Raw genomic sequence first — 25,561 nt, forward strand, 5'->3', positions numbered from 1 at the left:
TCCGACCTCTGCGTTATTGTGGCACTGACATCATGCACCCGCTCAGCTGATCAGTCTGGATCCCAAGTGATGGACCCGAGCCGGTTAACTATTGATGACCTATCCTGAGGATAATCAACAGTCGTATTCTAACTGGAAAACCCCTTTAACACTTTCATAGTGCCACTACCATTTGGTGCCACTAACTAGCAGGAGGCACAGGAGTCGGAACCCTTAAGTTATGTGAAACTGAAATTCAGATAAGGCTGAAAATACAAGCAGACTATATGTAATGCTCAATCAACGGATATGTGCCGACTAAAGGCCCATTTACACAGGACAAGTGCCAGGCAAACGATGCCTGGCACTCATCCCCGCGCATTCTCGCTTCGGTGCTGTTGCACGGAAACTAGTATCGCTTGCTCTCCTCGCTCTCCCCCACCCCTTTCTATTGACGTAACACAGCGTCCGTTCAGTACTGAACGGCTGCTATTAACACTGAACATCAGCTCATTGTCCATTGTTTATAACATCCTGGACGTTGAGTTGATCGCTCAGTGTAAATAGCAGCTGTTCAGTACTGAACGGCCGCTATGTTAACGCAATGGAGAGGGGCGGGGGAGAGTGAGGAGAGAAATTGCCTGCAGCTACCCCGCTGTGAGCCAATGATACTAGCTCCCAAGCAGCAGCACAAGAGAAAGTATGTGTGGGTACGGGTATTGGGCATCGTTTGCCCGATACTTGTCTGTGTAAATGGGCCTTTATGTGTCATAGCTAGAGATGAGTGAACGTGCTCGTTTAGGACAATTACTCGATCGAGCATCGCTTTTTTCGAGTAACTGCGCACTCGGGCAAAGAGATTCGGGGGCGCTGGGCGGCGGGGTGGAGCGGGTGGTAGCAGGGGGGAGCTCTCTCTTTCCCCACTGCAACCCCCCGGCTCACCCCCGGCGCCCCCCCCAAACCTTTTCACCCGATTAGGCAGTTACTCAAAAAAAGCGATGCTCGATCGAGTAATTGCTCTAAACGAGCACGTTCGCTCATCTGTAGTCATAGCTTCAATAGCAACATTTATCTTCCCTCAAGTTCCCACAATAGGCAGCTCTTATGACTTCTCAGCCTGCAGATAAAGGAAAGGGCGCAGATCCACATCGAGTGCGTTCACGTTTATTATACAACTTAATATAAAAATATGCTTCTCAATATACAGTTTACAAATACATCATTGATAGTAAACATTTGTGTGCAGATACAATAACCTTGGTTTGTTTTGCACAACCTGATTGTGTAGTCCCTACAGGAATATGCCGACATCCTTACAGCGGCGAGGCTTCTAGTTGTCTCCACTGTCCTAGATCATGTAAAACAATGCGGACCAGCGACATTACTTAACGGCGTAAATCCATAGCATTCAACCGACCAATACATTATTCTTTAGTGCAAGGTGAACAATTGAGGATAATGATAGATTGCTATGACTTCTGTACAGATCTGTAGCCATGAGAAAACAATGTTAAAAGGGGTTTTCCAACACACACTAAATAAAATAAAGGCCATTTCGGAGCTGCAGTCCTGGGTTCACGAGTCTGTTACCTTCTAGGAGGTCTTCAGTGCCCGGGGGCTCCTGCAGCACGTTGTCGTTTACATCTGTTACTTTGTATCAGCACATCTGCCCTGATTCTCCTCAGCGCTGGCATCGTAGCCAATCCAGACTGCCGACCCCAACCCTTCCTCAGTGCCAACATTTACCAAGCCCCATCACAGAAGAACGGGGTGGAAAACACGAGGACTGTGGATCCAGGAAAAGACGTTACATGATCGTCATCCATATCAGTGGAACCGGCAGGTAAAAAAGAAAAGTCAAACAATCCACATTGGGAAATTACTCTATTAAATTGAAAGGAATGATAAAAAATAAACACAGAAAACCCCTTTAATCTTCTCATCGCTTCCTTCCGAAGCTGAACACTTGCTAGCAGTCAGTGGGTCGTGTCTACCAACATGGAATGGTTTGTACAATCGAAAAGTGATAAAATCCCAGAGAGTTTGTATGTAGTGCATCATTAATTATGATAATGAAGCCACACATGGAACATGAACTATAGTAACGAAGGTGAATCTGGTTGGTGATCTAGTCTGCCGAAGAGAAGGGGACGAGGGCCGGGTAACCAGACACAAGTAGGAGCAGGGAATGCTACAAAGAACAACCATGACACAAACGTCCACGGGTGTGTTGTTGACCTCATTACATACAATTTAGGTCTACACATAGATCCAGCCCCCACACCCATCAGGTCAATATACAAATCACTTTACAAAATAGTTCAAGCTTGAGAATGCATTAAAAGAGACATTATTGCTTTAAAGCCGGTCGGTCGCATCACAAAAACCGACCAAAAAGAAAAACAAAAACCCACAAATGCACATGATAGGGATGTAAATCTTTGGAAAGCGGAACAGTGTAGGCTGCACTGTCATCAAGAGGTTACCTTTACCTGAAAAACCCTCTATAAGGTGTCCATACATATTAAGGTAATGTTTATCAAAAGCAGAGGATCGCGATCATCCCCTTATCTGACCAATAGCAGAAGTTGGCCGTGTTTAAAGTCTTCATCCAATAGTCCGTGAACAAACTTACCATGAAAGAATATTTCCAGAAGGATCGCCGTCCCCCTCCTGATAATCACCGAACACGTATGGCCAGCTGGAGTGACTAACGGCCATTATTTATGGCTAAAGCATGTATGGCAGCTTGTGTTCACCAGAGGATCGTTCATCCATCAACATACTTCTAACTAATCTGTATGGCCGCCATAACTAACAGGCTGCATGATGTGTAAAGTCGTTCACCATACAGCACATCAATATAAGGGTGTAGAGGGCCCAAAGGAGATCCGCCACAGACTGGTGCACCCAAGGGAGATCCGCCACAGACTGGTGCACCCAAGGGAGATCCGCCACAGACTGGTGCACCCAAGGGAGATCCGCCACAGACTGGTGCACCCAAGGGAGATCCGCCACAGACTGGTGCACCCAAGGGAGATCCGCCACAGACTGGTGCACCCAAGGGACATCCGCCACAGACTGGTGCACCTAAAGGAGATCCGCCACAGACTTGTGCACCCAAGGGAGATCCGCCACAGACTGGTGCACCCAAAGGGGATCCGCCACAGACTGGTGCACCCAAGGGAGATCCGCCACAGACTTGTGCACCCAAGGGAGATCCGCCACAGACTGGTGCACCCAAGGGAGATCCGCCACAGACTGGTGCACCCAAGGGAGATCCGCCACAGACTGGTGCACCCAAGGGAGATCCGCCACAGACTGGTGCACCCAAGGGAGATCCGCCACAGACTGGTGCACCCAAGGGAGATCCGCCACAGACTGGTGCACCCAAGGGAGATCCGCCACAGACTGGTGCACCCAAGGGACATCCGCCACAGACTGGTGCACCTAAAGGAGATCCGCCACAGACTGGTGCACCTAAAGGAGATCTGCCACAGACTGGTGCACCCAAAGGAGATCCACCACTTTTGATGTGGCAACCACTGACCCAGGCGGCAGTGCTTGCCGTCTGGCAGTGGCAGAAGCTGGCACTTTGCCAGCTTCTGCCCTGCGATAGAACGGCTGCAGGAGGGACAGAAGAAGAGCGTCAGCTTCGTGGTGAATGGCCCGGTAAGGCACAAATGAGTATAATTTTTTTTATTTTCCTGACAGAACCCCGTTAAGTAAAGCTTATTCACTCTTTAACTAAACCATTTCAACATCTTTGCTCCCAGTCACAGAATGGACCGCCTGCAGGACAGTCAGCGACTCCCAGTACCCTTGGCAAAGTGCTAGTTTTGCAGGGAAAAGCCAAGTCAACCAGGCATTCCCCCTGCAGGGTAAGTGTAGTACTACATCACAGCCATGTAGATGAATGGTTGTCCAGCTCATACAAAAATTTTTACTTGGAGATGGGGTGACCAAAAATGCGCAATGTAGGTATTGCACTTTTTTTTTACCCTGACGACGTTCACTGTGTGGGATAGATAAAGTGTTACTTTGATAGATCGGACGTTTACAGATGTGGCGATACCAAATATGCTTTTATTTTTAACAAAAATATTTGTTTTTCTTTTTCAACTTATTTTTACAGTCCCCACAGGGGGCTTGAACTTGCAATCATTTGATTACTCATACCGTAAAGTGTAATACCACAGTACTGTATTACATTTTACCACATTTTAACAGGCATTTATTCATGGCAGTTCTGATTGCCTTCAGAAGGCCCCCGGCTGCCATGGTAACCGAATGGGAGGATAGTTTGGGACTCCCGAACAAACATTCAGGCGTTGAAATGCTGCTGTCAGAATTGACAGATCCATCTAGAGCGTTAACAGCCGTGATCAGCGTTAGCGTCGATCTTGGTTGTTGTGGGCGAGTTAGTTCTCACAGACAGTCGGCAGCCGCCTTCTACGGAGCAGGGTTTATCCCCAAACCCCCATGATGTTGACATATGCCATGTGGTGTTAAGGGGTTTGCCCCACTTCTAGCGGTTTTGGAGCAGGAAGCAGACAGCTCCATAGATTGCACAGTGGCCTAGGTTGGCACTGAAGTCCTATTAAAATGCATTCAATTCACCCTACAGTACCGACCTGGGCCACTGGACGGAGCTGTCTGCTTCCTGCTGCAAATCAGCAGTTGTGTACCTTTTTTTAAATAAATTTGTTTTTTTTAATAGCATTGACTGTGTGGCAAAAATGACATAATATTTTGACAGTTTGGGTGATCAAGTATGCGGCGATCCCTACAGTGGGGGAAAAGAAAGTGTTCTGTTTTCACTCTGGGTTTCTTTTTTAAAACTAATATTTTTATGCATTTTTGGTCCCTCAGGGGGGTTTGAAGATGCGATAGTGCCATCGCTGGTATACTACGCTGCGCTACATATTGCCCATTGCCAGCTTTTGTATTAAACCCTACTGCGGACAGGGTTGTAGGCGGGCTTACATGGCAGACCTGGAGGCCATCAGCATAAAGTGGTGCGCCACCTCCGTCCCATTCCTACTCCCCTGGTTGCCCCAGACCAGTAAATGGGTCAAACAGCAGCGATCGGAGGTTTCTTGATGTCTAGTGGTAGGCAGACGAGCCACAGCTCTTCCTGGCACATTTTTATGACTGCCTGGTTCAAGAACTCTTATAGACCGCCTTAAAAACCCGTCGTCAAATGGTTCTCTACAGCTGTAACAAGAAGAGTCAAGTTGTAGCAAGTGATGTCCGGCCTATAAACATGATGCTTCCTTCAAGGTGCTTGCAGATACTTTGGCTCACAGGGTTGGTCCTGTCGGTAAGATAAGGCATCTAGGCTTGTAAACATAGAAATGACATAGCAGCGGTATACAGCAATACATTCAAGTTCCACTTCAGCAAGGTATAGCATTTAGCCCGATTTGGTTTTTCCTGCGCACGGAAACTCACAATAATCCGCATGTGCCAAATATTTTGAATATCTGTAAAATCTCATATATATATATATTTACATCCACCTGAACGTCAAGCAGAGCCGCCACCACACCAGCATGGTGAGACCAGTCAACGGTCAGCGAGTCCAACCGGTTCAACACGGTTTATCTTGGCAAACATCCACATTTACTCTGGTGTACAACGGGAACTTCTCCACGCTGCGGACGCTGTACGTCAGGGAGTTTATGCCGTCGGAATTCATGGTTTGTCTCGTATGGGCGATCAGGTCAAACCTGCCAAGGAAACAAGTTGATGTTAAGGGATGAGAACACATTCCTCTGTGTCCCCGAGGGGGCGGCGTGCCGTTTGGAGCGACTGAAAGATCGCAGGCGAACAGTTTTACGCACAAAACCGCGCATCAATTAGCAAACCATGCTGAGCAGCACATTGGCGCGGTCTTCTGCAGCGCCATCCGCCATTACCCTAAGGTCGCTTTCCGGTGGCGTAGCAACCTGCGTAGGAAACGCAGTATTAGGCAGGCAATTGCGTATTTATTGCATTTTTTATGCACCCCATTCATTTCAATGGGCGATATATGCGTGAAATACGTACTAAAACGTACGTAAAATGCTGAAAATAGGACAACGCCGTGTGATTTTGTGTGTGCAAAAATGCTAGTGTGAGAGGCCCCATCAAAATACATTAGTGCGGCGCTTTTCACGCACGTAAAAAGCAGCAAAAAACGCTCATGTGAGAGCGGCCCTAAAGTTATGTGCGATCAGCACACACAGTTACATGAAATTGTCCCACCTTTTAGGATTTGGATCATTTTTCGCATCTCTGTCATGGCGGATCATTCTGCACTTGCCAGTAATGCCATCCGGTCGGGATATGGACATCCCCCTGGAGACAATCCTGTAGGGAACAAGCACAACAATTCATTGGGACATAAACCATATATTGTTCACCCAGCTAACACTATATACATTGGAGGGGATGACAATTAGCATATTACATCAGAAAACACGAACCGCCGTCATCTTGGCAACAGAAACCTTTTTTCCTTAAATCGTCGCTGCACTTTGAGACAACTTATGTTCATTTCACAACATGGAAATCACTTTAGCTAAAATGATGTTTTTGTGATGGAAAAAATCCCTCTAAGAAGTGCTGGCCACCAGGGGGCTCCTCTCCTTCTAATCTAATGCCAAGTGAAGCGTGTCTAGTCATGGCCCATTTACACGTAACGATCATAGCTCAAAATTTGTTCAAACAAACTAATTTGAGCAATAATAGTTAAGTGTAAACGCGGGGAAAAAAAAAAATTAAAATCGCTCACCATTTGTTTACTTGTCGCTAGCGGTGACTTTCAGCCAACATAAAAACGATCACTGGATTGCTGACTTCTCATTCCGTGTAAACACTCTCCGCTCAGCACTTCACATGGGAAGTCAAGCACTGAGCAAGAAGCCTTTCAGTCTTAACACTTTGCATGGGCGCCGACGTCGTTTAGATGACTATCGGCCCGTGTAAAAGGGCCATAAAACAGACCGTGATAAATTACAGGAAAGTCTATGAAGAGGAGAGCGAAGACGCAGCTGGAGGGAGATCAAATTAGAGACTCTGAGACATGCTGCTGCAGCTAATAGTAAGTGATTTACTGTCCTACAGCTACTGGAGTCACATCTACACTGGTCAGTACCACTGTATGATGTCCTCCATTATACTGTATGTGCTACAGAGTTAGGCTACTCACATGAATATGAACTCCATTCTTTTGAATGGAGCTATTTACATGAGCTTTTTTCCCCCTCACAGTGATGCTGCAAAGAAAAAATTACAATAATCGCAGTATGTTCTATCTTTTGCCGTTGCCCATCGCCCACCCATAGGTTTTCAATAAGACCTTTGAAAGCCTTGCATGGCACTTGCATTCTGTACGCTGTACATACAAGTACAATGTCATGTTTCTCATTAAAAACAATGGGAAACACTTGGGATCCTCGGACGCGGGTGAAATAAGCGCCTAAGGATTGTAATTACACAAATGATGGGAGAAGCTTTTAAATAAAAAAAAGCTTGGCATTGGCATGTAAACATTATCAGCCATGTGCAGGTAGCCTTAGTGAGCAGCATCTCCCATTTCCCCAGTATAAGGAGACATCAGCAGCAGTCTCCACCCAGCAGCTCAGAGAACACTGAAAAATTAAAGCTACAGCCTTCAGAAGGGAAACCTGGTGAAAGCGCAAGTTACAAGTCCTATAACGTCAGAACTAGTTACTGCTCAGCACACATGACAGCTTTTTCTGAAAGGTCACCTGAAAATATGGGTAAGCTATAAGCACATGTTAAATCAGTCAGTGGATCAATACAATCAAAGGTTTTTAAGATATTCGTGCTTTTCTTTAACCTCTTAACGGCAAACAACAAATAGATCAGTCATTGGTCACTTCAAGGGGTATGAACCCGAGTGTTGTGGCAAAGCCTGGTGAAGATCCTGGACCTGCCATGGATTCCAGCCTATTAAGACCTGCCTGTGGGCTTAATACCCCAACGTTAAAAGTACTATATACTGCAATATGGAAGGATTGCAGTATAATATACAACTGACCAAAGTTGACTTATGAAGACAAAAAAAAGAAAAAAAGTAAGACAATTACTACATTTATCTCAAACAATCCAACTAAAAAGACATTTTATACTGCAATATCCATAAGAGAACAGTTAAAATATCATATATTCTGAAAGGCGAACGCTGTAAACATAAATTGCCAGAATTGTGGTGCTCTGTTACCCATTGAACAAAGGAATGATCAAACAGCTGTATGTACCCCAAAAATGTATCAACAGAAATAGAATAATCTTTATTTGTATAGCGCCAACGTATTCCAAGGCGCTTTCAAGCAAGGGAGAAACACAGACAATGCAACAATTACATGTGATATACAGTAAGGCCTCCTTCCCACGAACGGATTTATTTCGCAGCGAAAATCCGCTGCGTTGCCCGCAGCTATTAGGTTCTATTGAACCTAATAGCTCAGGGCACACGGTGCGGAATTCCGCACCGTGAAATCCCCAGTCCTCACCCGCGGCATGCTCTATTTGCCGCGGGTGTACGCGCTGACGGCTTCCATTGCAGTCAATGGAAGCCGTCCGTTCACGCTATCTCCCGCTGTAACACAGCGGAAGATAGCGTGAAAACGCTTTTCCGCCTACCGCCGCCGCATCTTATGACGCGGCCGGCGCGTCACATGACAGGGCCGGCCGCGTCATGTGACGCGGCAGCAGTGGGCGGGGAAGCGTCATGCGGGAGCGAAGACGCCGGATACGCTGGTAAGTATGGAGTCTCTAGGGGGCGCCGTGACGGGCTTCGCCGCAGAATATTCCGCGGCGGAGCCCGTCACGCTCGTGTGCAGCCGGCCTAAGTTTGAAACAAACTGGGTGGGGGTGGTACAGGAGGTACAAGGGGGGGAAGGGCATGAGGCATGGGGGAACACAGGCAGTAGGGGATTTCATGTGGAAACCAGTTATTAGGAAGTAAACAGGGTGGGGCGGTAAGGAGGTGCAGGGGTAGAGGTCCTTTGTGATAGGCAGGGTGGAAGGTGTGGGGAGCCATAGGGAAGGGCGGGGGACTTCGTCAGGGGATTTGATATCCCTCCCTGAAGAGGAGCGATTTTAAAGCACATCTGAAATTTCATGCATCAGAAATTGTCCAAATGCCTTGTGGTAGAGCGTTCCAGAGGATGGGTGCTGCTCTGGTGAAGTCCTGTCGGCGAGCATGTGAGGTTCGTATTAGAGGGGTGTTTAGTCTGAGTGTGAAAAACAAGAACAGAAAACTGAGAAATTACTGGCCCTTAGATTCACACGGCTGTAAGCATAAATGCCTCCCCATATTTGACTGTACTTTTTGTGCGCCCAAGTCCTGCATGCAAAAAAATACTCACCGATTCTCTCAGCTATTGAATTTGCCATTAGTTTCATGAGCTCCAAGTGTTCTTTCCCTCTGCAAACGCGCAGGAAAATAGTGCTTGCGGCATATTTTTGTGTGTTCGAATTTCAAACCCCAAATATGCGCCTGCACCCACTGAAATCAATAGGTTGTATCTTCTGCGTATTGCACACACAAATTAAAGGCCCATTTAGACACAACGATTATCGCTCAAAATTTGCTCAAAAGCCGTCTTTAGAGAGATAATCGTTGTGTCTAATTGCACTGACATCTCGCAGTTTTCATTATCCAATCGGTCATTGTCATCTTTCAGTGTGCTGACAGAAAATGATGAGCCTTATCAGGGATTCACAGCGGGATACAGCTGATACTATTGTTTCAGCTGTATCCTTCATACTCCGCACGGAGCGCACAGCTGTATACCAGCTCAGTGCTCCGTGAACAGCCGGGGTACCGCTGTGTTCTGCATACCCCGCTCGGAGCGCCCCGGCTGTATAACAGCTGGGCGCTCTAAGAAGGGAACAGCTGGATGTAGAAGACAAGCGGCCCCACTTGTCTTCTCCATCCACCGCTCGGAGCGCAAAGTGATCGCTCAACGTTTGAGCAATCACCTTGTGCTCAAAGGCACACAACGATTATTGCTCAAAAGACATCTTATGAGTGGTAATCGTCGTGTCTAAATGGGCCTTAACAGTGCGCAGATATGCTTGTGTGAATCCCGCCTTAATAAACCCATGCCATCGTAAACATATGGTGTGCATTCAATAATTTCCCTGTCAAGGATCTCTTTAAAATAAGATCTACATTGCGTATAAAAACACTCCTGGTAATCCTTTCCAATCCAGTGTGGGAACTGGTTCGACATGCAAAGCTCCATGTCCTTCGAGCTCCGACAAGTTTCTAACACTACGCAGAAGAGGCCCCGACATTATTACAAATGCTCTCCTGTTTTGAAGGACTTCTGACTCACGTTTAATTTTCCAAAAAAATGCTAATAAAATCATCATGACGGGTCATTTTTATGGGTTTCTGTTGAGTAATTCCAAGGAATGCACTTTCCCACCCAAAATAAATAGGAGCTAGAGAGTGCTGGTGGCGGGGAAATTGGATCGGAAAGGGTTAAAATGACAGGTTTTTGTCATGTTAAAAAATTCTGACACAGATGAATCATGTCAGATGTATTTCCACCTTCCGTGTGACCAGAGATCAGCACAACACCACCGGAAGAATAACACCACTATAGTAATGGGGTTGCATAAGTGTTCACGCCCTCTTATATACGGGGATGTGGTCAGAATCAGCCAATCACATGTAACCTCCTGATAAATAGTAGTAAGCACTCCGCTGCCATTATTTACAGGGATTCTGGGTCCCCCATATTAAGTCCGTCTCTTCTAGGAGGATTTTCCTGACATTTTCTTAGTTGGTCTGTAAAGAGCTTACAACATATCAAAGGGATTAGATTGCTGGAAGGCATCAAGGAAAAATATCCACATTTTTGGCCATAACTCAAAAAGGTATGCTTGGTGCAAAGCCAACACTGTGCATCACCAAGAGAACATCATACCGGCAGTGAAGATGGTGGGGGCAGCATTACAAGGGGGGCTGTTCTGCCGCTGGAGCTGGGGCTTAAGTCAAGGTGGAGGGAAATATGAACACTTCCAAATGTCGGTCTAATTTGGCACAAACCTTCAGGCTTCGGCTAAAAAGATGAAGATGAAGAAGAATTTCACCTTTCAGCACGACAACGACCCAAAGCAGACCTCCAAACCAGCAAAAGAATGGCTTGTCCAGAAGATGATCACCGTTTTGGAATGCCCCAGCCAGAGTACAGAGCTGAAGCCCATTGAGGATCTGTGGGTTGACCTGAAGAGGGCGCTACACATGAGATGCCCTCACAATCTGACAGATTTGGAGCACTTTTGCAAGGAAGAGTCGGCAAAGATTGCCAAGTCAAGATGAACCATACTGATAGACACCAACCTAAAAAGACTGGATGCTGTCATTAAAGGGGTGGTCTCGCGAAAGCAAGTGGGTCTATACACTTCTGTATGGCCATATTAATGCACTTTGTAATATACATCGTGCATTAAATATGAGCCATACAGAAGTTATTCACTTACCTGCTCCGTTGCTAGCGTCCCCGTTGCCATGGTTCCGTCTAACTTCGGTGTCTTCTTGCTTTTTTAGACGCGCTTGCGCAGATGCATCTTCTCCCTTCGGCTGGTCTTGGAAGCATCGGAGTTTTGGCTCCGCCCCCTTTTCGCGTCATCGCGTAGCTCCGCCCCCGTCATGTGCCGATTCCAGCCAATCAGGAGGCTGGAACCGGCACACGTCATGGGGCGGAGCTACGCGATGATGCGTACAAGGGGGCGGAGCCAAAATGCCGATGCTGCCGAGCGGAGCCGAAGGGAGAAGAAGGGAGAAGACGGATCTGCGCAAGCGCGTCTAAAAAGGCAAGAAGACACCGAAATTAGACGGAACCATGGCGACGGGGACGCTAGCAACGGAGCAGGTAAGTGAATAACTTCTGTATGGCTCATATTTAATGCACGATGTATATTACAAAGTGCATTAATATGGCCATACAGAAGTGTATACCCCCACTTGCTTTCGCGAGACCACCCCTTTAAGTCAAAGGATGCATCCAAGGAGTATTAGTTTTAGGGTGTATATTTATTTTATATTATATATACATTTTATTTTCTACCCTAAAAGGCTTCAGCTTGTCTTGCAATGGAATTGTACACAATTGGGTCACATTGAAGGTGGAAATACATCTGAAATGATTCATCTGTCAGATTGTTTTTTAACATTATAGAAACGTGGCATTTTAAGAGGGGTGTTTAGACGTTTTATATCCACCATACCCTGAGATACAGCAAGCTGAAGCGCATACCCCTTCAGCCAACTTTCACAGTGCGAAGGAAGGGACTAAAGGGGAGCCAACAGGCTGCAGCAAAAAGGGATAAAAATCTGATCCTCCTCTACAAGTATGGGTGATCCCAGGGAGCAGACTGCGCTGTACATTGAACGGTGGGCCAGGGTGGTATTGCAGGTCAAGATCCAATCACATCAATAGCAATCAGCTTGCAGTACAAACCGAGGCCACTGGGCAATCTACGGCGTTGATTTCATGACCCAGAGTCCAGACCCTGGTGTCAAATTAGTTGCACAAGCACTCACAACAAAAGTACTGCAGTGTCTTCTTTGAGTCATGATAATGTCACAGGTTTAATAGATTCGCATGGCAGCCCAAAGCCTAGTGAAGACTCTCAGGGCTGCCATGTATTGTAGTCTATTAGGGTATGTACACACACACACACACACACACACACACACACACACACACACACACACACACACACACACACACACACACATAAATAGTAAGAAAAAAAAAACCATTCACTCCACAATATTGAAACCGCAACACAATGAAATGGTGAAGTTATGGAAATCGCAGGATTGACAGAAGGGTTAATGATATGCAAATAATGAAAAAAAGGAAAACATATTCAAAAGATCTCAATTTATTCAGTATCAAGCATGAGGATCACGCACAGAAGTATACACACTGATACGGCTTGGCATGCTACTAATAAGGTTATCAATGGTTGCCTAAGGAATATTCTGGCAAGCTGAATGCCCTTGAGTACGCAAATCAAGATCTGCTTCTAGCAGCTTCCTTTGCAATTACTGACCAAGGGAGATAAGTCTGGAGACGCTGCAGGCCACGGGAGAACTTTTAGGCCACGCAGGCTGCTCACAGTTGCACAACATGCAGCTTAGCGTTGTCCTGTTGAAAAACAGCTCCTGTTACAGAAAAATGGCCGTACCACCGCTTCCCCGACCAAATCAACCTAATGCTGAGCTGTGTACCTATAATGAAGACTAGAAGGGTCCGTCTGTTGTACATTATGCCACCCACACACCAAAATCCCAGAAATAGGATCACCTTCATGGCATTGCCTATGTGGTCTCCAGACCGATCACTGGCTATCATTGTGTCCAAGACAAAAGTGGGACTCATCGCTGAAGAAGATAGGCCTCCATTTGAACCTCCGTTATAGTCTTGCTCTGCACCATGCTGGCCTTTAAGTTCGGTGGCATGAGGACAGTGCGACACCTGTCACCGGACTTCTGGCTCATAGCCCAAAGTTGTGCAGACACTGTTCGATGCCCCAGCCTTGGGATATGGCGTCCAGTTTCCCTCCCGATGCCGAATGGATCACTACGCACTATTTTTCTAAATCTGACAATTGGTCTGGGCATAGATTCGCTCTGTGCACCTCTTGCTGTCATTTGAGTTCATCATTGTTCTCTCAATAACTGGAAAACGTGACGTTGAAGAGTGCCAACATCTGTGCCCACATGCGCAGTGACCTGCCGGAGTTATAAAACCACTTCTCTCAGTTCAAGGATTTGGTCCCTTTAAGTTTGCAACAAGTGGCAACAAGTGGCACATCAAACTTGTGGCATTGTGCAATCACACCACAAGCCTTTATCCAATTTTTGAGGTTTCATGTGGCTAAGAAAACTTGCTTTCGATTTGGCTTTCATACCACTGAAGCCCCTCCCACATGTCGAAACTGCAGTTGGGTGTTTGAAACTTTGATCATTTGCCTCTCTTAGCGACTAATTCTTGGTGCTGCCATTTCAATGTTGGGGAGTGTAATTGTTATCAGCATGTCTGTAAAAGCCGAGCTAATAAAATATTGCCTTATTCATCCAGCATAGTGAATGTCGCAGGAGAAAAAACTGCAGTGTCAAAATTGTGGTTTTTGTTTCAGTTTTTTTTGTGGGTGTGAGGATCATTAAAAAGATACATAATCATAAAGTTGGACATATCCAAAGATAATAGCAATAAAGACTACAGGTCACCCTGCACAGAAACGAGCCCTCCCCCAGGTCCGTCAACAGATAAACAAAGTTATGGTTTCAGAAGATGGTGACAAAAGGCAAAAGGTTTATTATCGCCACATATGGTTTGACTTTCAGAATAAAATTATTATTTTTGCTGCGCCACGAATGCCGTAAAAACAAAACCCAGAAAACAAAATGGTCCAAGTGGGCTTCTATTCCGTGTCGTCCTACTGTCATACATTTACATCGATGGGAGTCCCTGTGTGATTGCCTACACCCCAGTGAACATGGCTAAAACAGAGGAACAGAGGACAAGTAACAGCTGAAGTCACCGGAGCAAACAGGAGGAGCGGCCTGTAGCAAACACACTTCAATAGAAGTGACCATTGCATCCACCCTGCAGGAAGACGATTTCTGCTTTATTTGACATTATGTTCTTATCACCTGTCATTAGAGGAGCAGCCAGATGGGGACTAAAAAAAAAAAACTAAAGCTGAGCTGGTGCCAACATTTTTAGCCTGAGGAGCCATGGGGCAAAAAAGCAAATAAAAATTACATTTTGCTTTAAGGACAGAAAACATAACAAATGATATTTTCCAAATAGTGGGGGAGCAGAAGTATCAGGCCTCATGTCCACGGGGAAAATGAGGCCTGCTACGAATTCTCCATGGAGAATCCGTAGCGGGTCCCTCCTGCCCCGCGGACATGAGGGATGAAAATAGCAATTACTCCCCTCTTCGCACGCTCCGAATCTTCCCTTCTTCGCGGCTTTATCTTCTCTCCGTTGCGGCCGGATCTTCTTTCTTTGGCCCGGCGGATGTGCACAGCACATTGGTTGCATGCCGCGCGCATGCGCCAGCCTGAAGAAAAAAAGATCCGGCCGCGACAGAGAGAAGATGAAGCCGCGAAGAAGGAAAGATCCGGAGCAGGTGAGTATATTCTGATTTTGGTCTCCGGACGGCTTCCATAGGCTTCAATAGAAGCCTGCGGGAGCCTTCCCGCGGGAGACCCGCACGAAAATGGAGTATGGTTTGGATTTTTTCATGCTTCATTTTTTTAAAATCACTTTTATTGACCATCTGCGGGTATTTATCTACCCGCGGGTGGTCAATGCATCCCTATGGGGGGGGCGGATCCGCATGCGGGGGATCCGCTGCGGATTTTAAATAATCTTTTGCCCGTGGACATAAGCCCTCACACATAAGCGCTACATAAAGCAAACAGGAGTGCGAAACGACTTCTGCCATCACCGCTAAGGTCGTCAGCGCTCACGCAGAGCAATTAGACTGTTAGACTTTACAGCTGGATTGCAGGATTCTCGCTCTGCACCTTCTATGTGAAGCAGAGAGCGTTTATAAAGAAACGACAAACCCGCAACAGATTTTAACCCGTTAATGACGCGGCCCCCTTTTTTCCCCAGTGTTCGTCCCCCCCCCCCCCCCCCTTTAAAACAAAATTGTACCTCCTTTATTTATCTATCGACATCACTGCATGAGGGCTTGTTTTTTGTGGGACGAATTGTATTTTTCATTGGTGCTATTTAAAGTACCATATAATGTACTGAAAAACGTTTACAAAATTCTAAGTGGAGTAAAATAATAAAAAAAAAAACAAAAAACGACATTCTGCCATCTTTCAGTGCGTCTTGTTTATACAGCGCACAAAACGGCAACAAAGACGACATGATTTCTTTGTTCTATGGGTCAGCACGATACCAAACTTGGTATATTACTATACTATTTTTTTTTTTTTCAAAGACATTTAATTTTTTAAATTATTTTCTGCCGCCATCTTTTGAGCGCAATAACTTTCATTTTTATGTTGACCTAGTTGAGCGAGGGCTCATGTTTTGCGGAATGTCCTGTAGTTTCCATTAGTACCAATTCAGAATACATACGACTTTTTGATGGCTTTTTATTGCGTTTTTTTCTGGGAGACAGGGTGACTGAAAAAGTGCATTTGTGGTGTTATTTTTTTTTTTCCGGACTACATTCACCGTGCGGGCTAAATAATGTGCTACTTTGATAGATAGGACTTTTACGGATGCAGTGATACCAAATATGCATTTTTCTTTTGTGATTTTGATTTTTTTATTATAGATATGGCAAAAGGAGGGTGATTTTAACTTATTACTTTTCTTGAAAATCCCCCTGGGGGACTACAACATGTGATGCTTTGATCGCTCCGGCAGCATGACGTAATGCTATAGTATTACGTCATACTACATTCTGACAGGCAGCCTATCAAGCCACCCCACGGGGATGGCTTGATAGGCAGTCTCTCAAAGCAGCCCTGGGGCTCCTCCGATCTCACCGTGGGGGGGCCGTACGGGACTCCCGAACATCGTTCAGGGGATTTAAATGATTGACAGCGGCATTTAAAAGGGTTAATAGCCGCAATTGGCCGTACGGCCTATTGCAGCTATTGCCCGTGGGTGTCAGCTGTAAAAAAACAACTGACGCCCGCACTGTATGAAGAGAGGTTGCCCCGCAACCTCTCTTCATACAAACCCCGACACTGTACGTCCTGGAGTGGGAAGGGGTTAAGCTGATTAAAAACTCAGCTTAAAAACCTGTCAACGAAAAGTGAATGATTTTTGTGCATTTACACTGCACGATTATCGCTCAAGTTCGTTAGTCTGAATGGATTTTGAGCAATAATCGTCCCCGTTAATGGCCCATTAGTGTGTGCGCTGTATTCTGAGGTGTGCTTACTCTTAAGGATGTAACTTCAGGTTAGTGGAATTGCTGAGTGCATCTTTTCCAATTTTGTGTTTTATATTAAGTCATAGTAATCTTATACATTGTAGATATATTGTTTCTTTTCTTCCTAGAAATAAATACGTTGTACTAAGGGGGTAGAATCATAGAATGGTAGAGTTGGAAGGGACCTCCAGGGTCATCGGGTCCAACCCCCTGCTCAGTGCAGGATTCACTAAATCATCCCAGACAGATGTTTGTCCAGTCTTTGTTTGAACACTTCCATTGAAGGAGAACTCACCACTTCCCGTGGTAACCTGTTCCACTCATTGATCACCCTCACTATCTAATATCTAATCTTTGTCTCCTCCCTTTCATCCCATTGCTTCTGGTCTTTCCTTGTGCAAATGAGAATAGGGCTGTTCCCTCTGCACTGTGACAGCCCTTCAGATATTTGTAGACAGCTATTAAGTCTCCTCTCAGCCTTCTTTTTACAAGCTAAACATTCCCACATCCTTTAGCCGTTCCTCATAGGACATGATTTTTTAAAATCCTTAAAGAAGCAGTGGGCTAAGATAGAATGGTCCGAAACACAAAGACAGCCAGGAAGTCCACCACAGCACATATCTGCACAGGTACAATAAATGTGAGTATCATGGCAGTATTCGAGAACATGTATACCATACCCAAATATGTGATACAGCTCACACAAGCGGATTTGTTCTCGTTTATAGCCCAGTGTGGGCTTAGACGTAAACCCTGGACTTCAGGTTGGAACAGGAGCGTTACATGGATCTATAGCAGTATTCTAGGCTAACCGCCACTTGCTCAACAGTCAATGCTTTCTTTAATAGTAATTTTTAGTTTGGCAACCACAAATATAATTTGACTCCTAAATGCCACCCTAAACGAGTCTTTAGCTTATATCCTTGATTAGGTAAGCAGGGTTCATCTACCATGTCTAGTCCTATACATTTCTAATACTAGACGTTTATAGCCCATAATAGCCAAATAACGTAAAAAAATATACCTGTTGTATATGTCGTCGTCTTCTCCGCCCCAGCCCCAGAAATTGTTGGGAAATCCATTGATCTTTTCAAATTGCTGTTTGCTTAAGGCAGCGACACCTCCAAAATACTGGTTGTACGGTAACCTGAAAAACACGAGACAGAACAACAGTGAAGATCTTTATGGTCCGGCCACAGTAGATACGCTACAGATACCCGTCCTGCGTGTGTACACCCTACCAGAACGCTAACCATCAGCCACTCCGAGGAGGGTGTTGTGAAATCTATGGAGCCAGCATCCCAAGACAACATATTAACCAATGGCAGTTGTTATCTCTTAATAGCCGGCGGAGGATATATCTGTTTAACCACACTCAGTGATAGATATGTCTGTGATTGGGTTCTCGTTGGTACTAATGGCTCCTTCACATGGATGTATTTGCACACAGTTTTGCATGCACAAAACGCAAAGAACAGAACCCATTCACATTCTTGAGATGTGCCCGCTAAGAAAAGAACCTGCTCTATTTTGTGCACATCCGCGCATCTTTTTTTTCCTCTTTTGCAAAAACTAGAACGCAAAAAGCTAAAACCACGTTGGAATCATTACTCAGAGCAAGTACGTATAATGGACACTAAACAGCCCCAAACATACAAAGCACATCAAAAGCTGCCATTAGTTCTCTCTCCATCCCCCAATCCCAAAAATTACCAAAAGTTAATCAATTGATGAGGAGTACCCCAAAATGGTGGCAATAAAAACTACAACTATTTGCATGAAAAACAAAACGTCTATCGGTATAGAAAATGGAAGCGCACCTCTAGTTATGGGAGTATAATGCCACGGGCTTGGAGATGAGCGAGTAATTGGCCGGGGTAAAGCCAGGAAACAATTCATGGACAAGAGTGGCGCTACTTCTGGAAAAAAGGATCACCCTCTTTCTAATCCACAACAACCCCTTTAAGATCTACCGGTAGCTGGGAATCCGACTAATCCCTTCTGCCAATCACTACACTGGCCACAATTCCACAAAAGTCTGCCTCGTGATCATTACTTTATGTGAGATGTCTCCAGCTGTAGGTTCAGGAATGATCTTAGGCAATAGTTTTAGACATGAAATGATATCTCAGATCTACTTGTTCCCCCCGTTGTTGATGTAGACCAGATCGCATCACCATTCATGACCACATTGACAAACCTGTATTCTTTGCTGCATTAATTTGGTCCCGGCTCGTACCGTATACATTCATGTATTTGCTTACATATGCACTTCTATACAGCACCTATATGGGCATACTATATATATATACAGAGACCATTATATAGCACATCTGTTAACTGTGTGATATAGTGAGTGCATGCAACATCTTTAACAAAGAAATAACAAATCATCCCTTACCCAAACCCAAATTTATCCATGGATACAGATAGGTGTCGGGGTTGGCTGTAACACTTGTAGATGTTCCGGTCATCCATAGGAATAAGGTCAACGTCACTGAATACAAAGCAGTTATAATCATATTCTTTTAAAGCTTCCTTATAGCCGATGTTCAGCAGCTTAGCACGGTTAAAAGTCGAATCTCCATCCTTAAAGTGTGGGAGGAAAAAAATGTAAAAAACGTTACTGGTGCTACGTAACACATTTTCTTAAGCATTTGAAAATCACCATAAAGAATTTATTTATGCATATACAGTTGCAATCAAAATTACTCCAACCTTCCCCCATATTGAAAATTAGCTTTATTTGCAAAATTTACAAAAATTTTCGGCTGTCTGCAAGGAAGCTCCTTGACAAGAAGGTCCTGTTGACCCATTTCCAGAAGCTCCAGGCACTCATGGGCTGCCCAAGTCGGGACCTGCTGGTAGGGGTAAGCTTACTGAATTCGGACAGGATCCTCTTGAAGTTTTTGGACTTGGTTTGGTGCAGTTTCCATGGGTAGACTGTATGAAGGGGGTAACTTGAAGTGCAGGTGCTCTGGGGATAGGGCTTGTCCCCATGCAGACTACGGTGAGGTACTGGAAAGCATGGAGCATTTTCTGCCTCAGTGCCCCTTTAATACAGAGGTGTACTTGTTCTTCCATAGCCAGAGAAATAAAATAATATACAAAAGAACATAAACAGCCAATACTTGAGAAGAATAAACACAACGAGAACATACAACCTCCGTGTAGATATTGCCCATAGTCCGACATGAACTAGGGTTATAATGCAGCAGTGCTAGCCACTGAACCATCGAGCTGCTTCCTTTCTCCTCCTCCTCCAGAGGACATCTTCTATCCTCCTTCTCCTGCATTTGATTCTCCTTCTACTCTGAGGGAAGAGAGAGAAAGAGGAAGGAGGAGAAGAAAAAACGCTGGCTTAGTCATTAAGGCCTCATGTCCACGGGGAAATTCAGGCCCGCTACGGATTCTCCATGTAGAATCCGTAGCGGGTCCCTCCTGCCCCGCAGACATGAAGCATAAAAATAAGAATTAACTCACCTCTCGCCCGCTCCGGATCTTCCCTTCGCCGCGGCCTCATCTTCTCTCCGTCGCAGCCGAATCTTCTTTCTTCGGCTCGGCGGATGCGCAGGGCACGTCGGTTGCGTGCCCCGCGCATGCGCCGGCCCGAAGAAAGAAGATCCGGCCGGGACGGAGAGAAGATGAAGCCGCGGCGAAGGGAAGATCTGGAGCAGGTGAGTAAATTCCGATTTTGGTCTCCCGCGGATCCGGACGGCTTCCATAGGCTTCAATAGAAGCCCGCGGGAGCCGTCCCAGCGGGAGACCCGCACGAAAATGGAGCATGGACCAGATTTTTTCATGCTCCATTTTTAAAAAAATCACTTTTATTGACCATCCGCGGGTATTTATCTACCCGCGGGTGGTCAAAGCATCCCTATGGGGTGCGGATCCGCGGGCAGGATAAGAGTTAAAATCCGCTGCGGATGTTAATAATTCTTTTGCCCGTGGACATGAGGCCTAACACTGTTGCCTTGCTGCGCTTGGGTCCTAGGTTCAGGTTTGATCAAAGACAACATCTGCACGGACTTTTGTATGTTCTTTGTGTTTCTTGCTCTTCTCCTTCAGAGAAGAAAGGAAGAACAGCCATGGTGGCTCAGTCGTTAGCACTGTTGCCTTAGAGTGCTACCGTAGAATTGTACGTTCAAATGTGACCAAGAGTGATGTCGGTACTGACTTTTTAGGTTCTCTTTGTGTTTCTTCTTTTTGCTCCTCTATTTCTCTGGTGATGCAAGCACAAGTATGGTGGCTCAGTTGTTAGCACTGCAGCCTTGCAGTACTGAAGTTGTAGGTTCAAATCTGACCGAGGGGGATGGCTGTGTAGAGTTTTTCAAAGTTGATATTGCCATTGATGAGATTTGAAGGTAGGACCCTTGTTTTAAATGCTGAAAAATAAATAGAAGCTGAAAGCTTACAGATGCTTTTATTTCACTTCCATTTCATGTTGCATCTGGAGAAACCTTTTGTTAGATCAGTTTTGTTGAGCCAATTAAAATTGTTCTTGTTTGTTTAATTTTTGGTTTTTTTTTCTTCAAACAACTTAAAATTTGTAAATTTGTAAATTTCTAAATCTACATCATTTCCAAACATTTATTAATTCAAATATCTGGATTTTTTTTTGTTCAAGACAGTTTAGTCACTAAAATGAAAATAAAGACAAAACCCCTTAATTTGACCGATTAGTTAGGGGTGCAGTCACACTGTTTGCAGTGTGCGTTAGGCAAGTCTCTTGATGCGTACCACTAATGTATACCTCCCAAGGAAGCCTGCAACATATGTCACTGGATAGGCAAACAGTATCATACGTAGCCTATATGCCTCCATGTTGAAAAAAAAAACAAAACAAAAAAACACTTTACACTGCGTTGTATACTTTCTTTTTACTGGATTCTTTAGTATAAAATAAAAGTATACTGCCCCCACAGACCAGAAGCACACATCTTCTGGCCTCCACTGGGTGAATAGGTTTATTGTATATGCTGGGAGCGTTCCTCTATTACAAGGGACATAATAGTTATGGGTAAAAGTGTATGCAGAATTTCGTGCCGAGGCCTTATTCACAAAAACGGTTTATCTCTCCTATTCCACCGCGATAAGAGAGCGGGAGGGACTTTAGCAGCAGCTTACGCTGTTAAACTCCCTCCCCCTCCCTTTGCTGGCAGCTCCCATAGGCTTCTATGGGAGCTTCTAGTGCTGCGATCAGCGTAGATGGAATTGGGGGCTGTGCCGTATATTCGCTTTCTCTTGTCCCAATAGTGAGTTTATCATAGAACATGAACTGGTGACCTCAATAAATGTGATTAATTACATTTTATGAAAATAATTAATGCTTCAGGAACACTTCTCATAGGAGCGCTTTACTTTTTACAATGAAGGCAATAAAATATCACAAGACACAAAAGAGAAAGAACAAGGAGAAAACCAATTAGGAAATTAGTACTTCAACGTCGGTCACAGCAGCACACACCCAACACAATAACCACATAGATCTAAAACCGGCAGCGCTTCCACCCTGCGTGAGCCCGTCCCTATCATTAGGGGGTTGACCTCTTCTCAAGCATCTGCCCATTGAGAAGTGAAACAGTAGTGTCTGTTTCTGGCCATGTGATCATTATGGAAGCCAAATCAGAGCAGCCTTTATAAAAGTATACCAAATTTATAAAGTAACAATATGCCAGGTGAGCTTTAAAACTTTTTCACCAAAGTTTAAAACAAAACTTTTTTTTTGTTAAATACATAATTTGGTAAAGAAACAATTGTAAAACTAAAGTTAACTTACTATTTGTACTTCACATTAAAAAAAACAGCAATTTGAAAAAGAAAAAAAAAATTGAACAATGGTGGTGGAATTGCAGGTTGTCCTTTAAACCCACTAAGACCTGATTGATTGGGGGTGGGGTGGGGGGGGGGGGGGGGGAATCTATAAAACTATGTATACCCCAAACATGGTGTCATTGAAAACAACTTCTCGTTCTGCAAAACAGAATTAGTACTTACCAGTAATTCAGCTTCTAGGAAGCTCCTCAATGATAGCACCATAGGGACATGGAACAGAAATAGGTTAAACAGCCCCTCCCCTCCTCCATAGCCTCAGTGTTTTTATATAACGGCAAAGATACATCAATTTTTTTTAATTTACACTAAGGGATAACAAGATAGGGTGGGATAATAAGTGCACTGTCATGGATAGGCTTCTTAGAAACCCAATTACCAATAATTACTAATCCTATTTTCTCTATTGCACTTCATGACAGACAGCACCATAGGAGACATGCTAAATGAACATATATTGGGGGATGGGGCTACGGCTTAGGGAACTCTGCTCCCCATGGAAGTGTCTCTATTAGACCATAGGTCAGATATATGTTTTACAAAAGTATGAGTGGCAGAGCAGGATGCCGCCTTACAAATTTGCTTTATTGACAAGATAGCCCTTTCCACCAAGGTGACAGACACTGTTAGAGTTGAATGGGCTCTCAACTTCTATGGTGGGTCAACACCCTAAATCTCATAAGCCTTACATATTCTTTTTTTTTTTATCCTAATGGATAATGTATATTGTGAAATCTTTTTGTCTTTGTTGGGGCTACAGTATTGTGGAAATAGATTTTTTTCTATCTTCCAAGATTTCGAAGCCTCTACATACTTTAGAATTACCTGACGAACATCTAAAGTGTTGAGTTCTTTCTCCTTAAAGTTTCTTGGGTTTTCGCAAAAAGATGGTAACACTACGTCTTGATGAATATGAAAGTCTGACACTACTTTAGGATAGAACAACAGGTCCAAACTTAAAATGATACAGTCATCTAGTAGAGTTGGGTATGTTTTCTCTTCGTATCTCCACTAACTATAAAGGCCACCTTCCAAGAAGGAAACTAAGTCTATTTCTAACAAAGGCTCAAATGAATGTTTGAATAAAGCATTAAGAACTAAACTCAAGTCCTAATAAGGAACAATATCAAGATATTCTTAGTCTAATCCTAGAAGTGTCTTTCAAAACACTTTACCCAGAAATGCTCTAAGTCTTGATCAAATAAACACTCAGGGCCGAGACCTAAACTTTCAGTGTATCGGGTTTCAGCCCTTAATTTAGCCCATTTTGAAGAAAGCTAAGGGTGTTGCAGATATTTGATCTGTAGACCGTTTCTGCTATGCTGCGGAGTCTTGATCACAGATTCAGAAAGTCTTTTAGCTTTCAGGACTGACCGTTCAAAAGCCAAGCGGTTAAAGATTTCAATGACTTGGGTGTAGAATAGGCCCTTGAAATAACAGATTCGGTATGTCTGGTGGTATTTGAGGTTCCAATATTTTTAGGTTGGTTAGCAAGCCAAACCAGCTAGTCTTTGGCTACCATGGAGCTAAAAAGAATCATTTTCTCTTTCTTTAAGTTTATCTTTTGTAGGATCCTCGGCATAGAAAGTCCATTTATAGGATAAGGGATGTATTCATAGAAAGTTTTGGGGGGGAATTTAGAGAAAAAAAACTGAGGAGCTTTTGCCTTCTTTTCTGTCCCATCAGGTCTAGCTCTGGGAGACCCCACTTTTGTATAACATCATGTTCCTGGATGTACTTCTTTCCTGCTCAATATAGTCAGCTTGTCCATTGCTCGTGCCTTGGAGGTGTAGAGCCGTCAGTGAGAGCAGATGGGATTCTGCTCAGAAAATATATTTCTGGAAGGGTAAAAAGACTTTCTGGTTTCCCCTTTAGCTCTTAGGTGACCAACTGTAGTCATTTTGTCTGAATATACTTTTATATGCAAACGCTCCATTTGCTCTGCTGCTCTTAGGGATTCTAGGACGACCTTCAATTCTTGGTTGTTTCAGGATTGGTTTTGGACATTTTTGTTCCAAGTACCCTGAAAATAACGATGATCCGCTACTGTACCACAACCTGATCTGCTTGCTCTGTGGGGATTGGTTTTTTGAATTAAATGTTTTTATTAAATGTTTGAAATTTAAATTTGACATACAAAAACATACTTGCACATACTACACATATAAACCCCCGAATTACCCTCCACCCCATAGTCTCTCTCATATTAATCCTCTCGAGATTTGCATAGAACAATATAACATAACAGTGGGACCTTTTTTGTGGTATGTCTTCATTAACCCTTTCCAATCCACTGTCTGACCTCTGCAGACATTATGATTTAAAGCTGTACAGCTCCGATGTTGAAAGACATTCGTCAGGGTTCTCTTACTTTATATTGCCAGCCTCTCTGCTGTCGGAGGCTATCCAATGTGTCACCTCATGCGGTACTGGCTTTAGCCAGCAGATAGCGCCATTGTATAATGGCAGAAAAAGAGTAAGCCCCCTAGGAAAACCAAAATACAAATTGGATTGGAAAGGGTTAAAGGTTATAGAGTCATTAAGAAAAATGTAATCTGCAACCACCACTCTGTAGTTTATATACATCCCCCCTCCCTTTTTTTTATCTTCTCTCCTTTCATGGCATCTCATAACATGTGAGTCATCGAGCAATAAAAGTCCAGGGCAAAGGAGAAATAGCAACATCAAGAGAAAAGAGGTCATCTTTGTTTGTTCCGAGGGACAAAAAAATATGTTGTTCAATTGTCCGATCTCTCCAATCTATATATACCTTCAATAAAACATGGCAGTA

At 44.4% G+C, this 25,561-nt stretch overlaps 1 protein-coding gene across 1 annotated transcript in view; it reads right to left on the bottom strand.

Annotated features, from left to right (window-relative positions):
- Nucleotides 1-1,127: 1,127 nt before the first annotated feature.
- The window catches only part of B4GALT1 (beta-1,4-galactosyltransferase 1), a 71,431-nt gene continuing 46,997 nt past the window's right edge, over nt 1,128-25,561 (bottom strand). Inside the window, exons 3-6 of the mRNA XM_066574225.1 lie at nt 19,340-19,527; nt 17,963-18,085; nt 6,229-6,333; nt 1,128-5,711 (exon numbers count right to left, since the gene is read on the bottom strand). Coding sequence (XP_066430322.1) covers nt 5,573-5,711; nt 6,229-6,333; nt 17,963-18,085; nt 19,340-19,527 — 555 coding nt within the window. The 3' untranslated portion in view covers nt 1,128-5,572. The remainder of the gene's footprint in view (nt 5,712-6,228; nt 6,334-17,962; nt 18,086-19,339; nt 19,528-25,561) is intronic.

This window comes from Eleutherodactylus coqui, chromosome 7 (assembly GCF_035609145.1).
Source record: "Eleutherodactylus coqui strain aEleCoq1 chromosome 7, aEleCoq1.hap1, whole genome shotgun sequence".
In the NCBI taxonomy this organism is placed as follows: Eukaryota; Metazoa; Chordata; class Amphibia; order Anura; family Eleutherodactylidae; genus Eleutherodactylus; species Eleutherodactylus coqui.